Consider the following 4554-nt stretch of genomic DNA (forward strand, 5'->3'; position numbering starts at 1 on the left):
AATAAATAAATAAATAAATAGGGTGGAACTTGAAAGGGAGCAAAGAAACAAGAAATAGCCCTGTGAAGACTGAGCATGCTAATTCAATGTGAGATATTGGCTGACTGTTGAGGGGGCAGGGGAAGGAAAAGGAGAATAGAACTGAGTAGCATTGGAAAAGGCATGGCTGACTGGCGTTTTGAACCAAAGCACTCCCAGCTGCAACTTTTCATTGCAGGCCCCATCCATCTAAATCAGGGGTCGGCAAAGTTTTTGTGGCTTGGGCCAGTTCATAGTCCCGCAGACGCTGCGGTGGGCTGGAGTGCATGTGTGCATGCACAAACACTATTTCCGACACTCCTTCTGGCATGAAGGAGGCGTGTACAGCTTCCTATTGGCTGCAGGAGCTTCCTGCAGCCAATGGGAAGCCAGCCAGCATCGCGGAAGGCGGTCCCCACTCTGAGTGGCGGGTGTCCATGGGCCAGTTAAATGACCCCCGTGGGCTGCTTGTGGACCATGGGCCTTAGGCTGCCGACCCCTGATCTAAATGCAGGGTAGCTTTTTTGCATATGTGGCTATGCTGTTATGAAAGCCAGTGTAGTGCAGTCTTTTAAGAATGTTTGGACCCATTCACCCACATACATTTAAAGCCTAAGATACCACTTTAATCAGTCATGGTTTCCCCCAAAGAATACTGAGAGCTATAGTTTGATAAGGTTGCTGAGAGTTGTCAGTAGTCCCCCCCCCACCCATTCTTCCTCAGAGAACTACAATTCCTAGAGTTCCCTGGGAAGAGGGACTGATTGTTAAACCACTCTGAATATTTAAATTTCACCTGTTGTCAGGGACTGTGCTGAAGAGGGCAGCACTGAGGAGGAATGGTGGGAGCCTTCCCTCTTCCCCTGCTCCTGCTCCAGATCCTGAATCTTCCGAGGAGCAGGCAGACAGTATAGATTTGGAACAGTGGTTTGCAGAGGGACACAGTTCAGAAGGCAGAAGCTGGGAAATACTGGATGGGGAACAGCTAGGAGAAGAAACACTGGGAGAGAGAGATTCACTGTCTCTGGAAAGTATTCCCCTGCTCTCCCCAAGGTCAAGAAGAGCTCAGAAAGTGGCAGAACAGAAAACACAGAGGCTCCAAGCTCAGATTACAAGACACAGAAGTGAAGTGGATTAATAGGGACATGTTGTTGTTGTTTAGTTGTTTAGTCGTGTCCGACTCTTCGTGACCCCATGGACCAGAACACGCCAGGCACTTCTGTCTTCCACTGCCTCCTGCAGTGTGGTCAATAGGGACATAAGGGGGTAGAATTCTTAATTGTGAGCACTGCCATTCTAGGAGATAGGTTCTTCGTTCTCTCATTGTGATTATTAAAGTTTCTAACTGGTAAAAAGACTCTTTTTCCTTTGTTCTGCTTAACTACTGCCCCTGTGGGTGTGTGTGGAGCCAATTCCCTGAAGCCTGACACCTGTGTAAGGTATCCCAGTTTCTAAAAGACACACACTCACACATCCCTCTCTATCCTCCACCCAGTGTGACCAAAGGCACATTCCAGTCAGACAGGAACACTCAATTGGTTGCAAAACAGGGTCAGTGATGGGTGGGTTTCCATACACTCCAAGTGCCCCTATTTTCCAGGGACAGAAACAGAATTATGAAAGACAATGCAGCTTCTGATTTGACCCCGGAATGCCCCTATTTTTCCCACCAGTCTCTATTTTCATCTGAGAAATGTTGGAGGGTATATGTTTCTGGAGGATGTGTGACCTGGACTGAGTCCCAAGAGCCTAGTGTACAATCTTGAGGGCTGCAACTGCCCCACTGCACCTGAAGTTCCCCATCCCTGATCTAGTTCTACCTGTTTTGGGGAAATTTCAGACAGTTTGGTAGAGACAATCTAGTCCTGCCCTCTAGAGGGCAAGCCTGCTCCATATTCTGTGTGACTGACGTCCCTTATGATATACGAAGACCACTTTCTTCTCCACGCTAAAGAAAGGAAGGTCTTTCAGCCACTTCTTAAAGGGGATGGCTTCCAAAACCCCACCACCATCCTGGTTGCACAAAAGCATTATAAAACACCAGCTTGAGAAGTCATCGTTTGCTTTATTATTACAGAAATATGCACTTTGACAAATGGATTTTTTTCCTAAATTAAAAACAAAACACATTTCACACATGATCAAAACAAGGCTTTCTTTAAATTATGATAAACATTATTTTAAATATATCAGCATTTAAAAATGCAATGTGACCTATGAGCTAAATCTTCCAGTCCCCATTTCCTCCCACTGCATGGGCTATTGAACCTCTTATGCAGCATGTGGCTCTGTGGTTGCTTACTCAGAAGTAACTGCTGTTGAGGTGAAGAGTACCTCCTCTTTTGTGAGGATGCTTAGGGATTCGTGGGTTGAATCCATCACAGTGCCGTGTGAATGTTACTTCTAGCTCAATGATTTCTGCTTGTGCAATTGAATGTTCTGCCCCTTTCCTCCCCTAAATCTGACCAGTGGGTTCTTCTGCCAATCCTCTGGAACAGGTTCTGGGGGGCAGAACAGAGGAAGGCAAGTCTCATTGCACAAGCAGAAATCCTTGCAATGATGTAATAGTATTAGTTGAAGACCACCCATCACCTGTAGTTAGTGATGATACCTGATCCCGGCCTCTTGATTTCACATTAGATTATGAGTCCATTTACACTACAATAGCAAAATGAAATTAAAGCAGAGCTGAACATAAGAAGAGCTCTGTTGATCAGGCCAAAGGCCCACCTAGTTCAGTTTCCTGTTGTCACAGTGGCCAAGTAGATGCCTCTGCGAAACCCACAAGTGAAACAACAACTCTCCTGACTTTTGATTGCAGTAACTGGTATTCAGAGACACACCCTGGTCTCTCGATAAGGCACCATTTCTTCTGTTCATTTGCAATGCCCCGTCAAGAGAAACAAGACCAAACACAAAGGATACAATTAAGGGCAGGTAAACACTGCAATCAATGGAATGCAGGGTTTTCAACAGTGTACAATTAGGTCCCTGTGGGACCTAACTGGGCACAATAGTACAGAAAGCACATCTTAGTTATGTCTTTCAAAGAATTTAAGGGAAAATAATATTGTCCATCTATTTGATAGGTGTTTGGGATGAAAGCTCTTCTTCATCAGCCAAGCCACGAAGGCCACCTCTTTATTCCAGCTGTCTCTTGCACAATATGCATGGAGGAATTCAGTAAGATGACTGATAGCTTGAAGTGCTGAAGCCATGGTGGTATTTGGAAAATCTGGAAGTCTTGGCCAAAATGCTCCTTGGAGTTATGGACCGGCTGTACATCTCAGCCCAAGGGCGGGCAGGCCTTCTCATATCAGGCAGAGGACGTTTCATGGTGGACAGCGAGCTGGTCCTGGTGGCAAGAGCTGTTGAGGTAGCTGGATCACTGTTGCTGCACAGTGCCTGTGGCTCAGGAGCACATGGGGTAAGTGTTTCCACTTTGCATGCTTCTGGGAAGACTTGGAGAATTGGTCCAGGAAGGTCAACTTCAATTGGAGGGGGCTGGATGACAATCTTCATCTCTGGTCCCTGGGAGACGCATGAAGAAGAAGCACCCAACACCCCACACACTTTAGTGCAGGACAAGGCACGTGCCGTCAGGGCTTTGACTTCCCCTTCTTCGCCACTGGTGATGGCACATCGCTCTTCACCACTGGTGATGGCACCGGCTGTGTCACACGGGTTGTAGACCTCCACTGTGCACTCCTCTGCAGCAATTTCCAAAATAGGGCCAGGGATGGTGACCTCAATCGGTGGTGGGTATATCACCACTTTGGAACCAGGACCTTGTGTCACACATGCCGGTGTGCTATTGAGACCGCATGGGACAGAGGTAGAACGAGTCATACGCTGTGGGGTAAGGGAGCAGTCAGAAACTGATGTAGAGCGGGCGATGGCATGTGGCTGGGAACTGCTAGGGACACAGGGGTTTGAGGTCTGGATGAGGCATTCATTGGGGTAGCTAGTGAGGACTGCACCTGGGATTGTAATGCAAACAGGAGGTGGCTGTATCACCACTTGCGAGTCAGGGCAGGTGGTCGTACAACACGGGGTGTCTCCACCGGAAACAGCACGCAGACCAGAGGATTTAGTGACAATTGCTTTGGAAGATCCATCACCGCACAGCTCGGAGCCATTGGTGAGACATGATGTCTGGGTTTCCACCAGACATTGGTTAGGGGCTGTGGTGAGGCTCAGTCCTGGTAGAGTGAGGACCATCGGTGGTGGATGTATCACCACTTTTGCATCCGGACACGACGTGACGCATGGTGTGGTGACGCATTTCACACCCGATGTAGACATTCTGTTGGGATGGATTTCAGCCTGGAGACAGAAAATAGATCAGGGAGAAGCAGAGTTAGTTTGGTGTTCTGAGGCTATTTAAAAAAGGACATACTTAGATGAAGCCACCATACTTCCATCCTCATAAAAAGTCCACTAGTCTCAGAGAAGTGATTGTAGCTTTTCTCTCAATTCCCCATATGCCTTTGTACAACCTCAAAGCCCCCGATTTTACCTTGGAATTTCACTATT

General features: G+C 47.4%; 1 protein-coding gene across 1 annotated transcript; it reads right to left on the minus strand.

Annotated features, from left to right (window-relative positions):
* Positions 1-2118: 2118 nt before the first annotated feature.
* LOC128403753 (uncharacterized) lies at positions 2119-4333 on the minus strand. Its single transcript, XM_053368810.1, has one exon. The coding sequence runs from the start codon at positions 4321-4323 to the stop codon at positions 3199-3201; it is 1125 nt and encodes a 374-aa protein (XP_053224785.1). The 5' UTR covers positions 4324-4333; the 3' UTR covers positions 2119-3198.
* Positions 4334-4554: the final 221 nt, after the last annotated feature.

Source organism: Podarcis raffonei, chromosome 16 (genome assembly GCF_027172205.1).
Source record: "Podarcis raffonei isolate rPodRaf1 chromosome 16, rPodRaf1.pri, whole genome shotgun sequence".
Lineage (NCBI taxonomy): Eukaryota > Metazoa > Chordata > Lepidosauria > Squamata > Lacertidae > Podarcis > Podarcis raffonei.

Bases quoted from the DNA above. Each gene is read 5' to 3' on its own strand.
- LOC128403753 (XM_053368810.1), bottom strand. From the start codon at position 4,323: ATGTCTACATCGGGTGTGAAATGCGTCACCACACCATGCGTCACGTCG.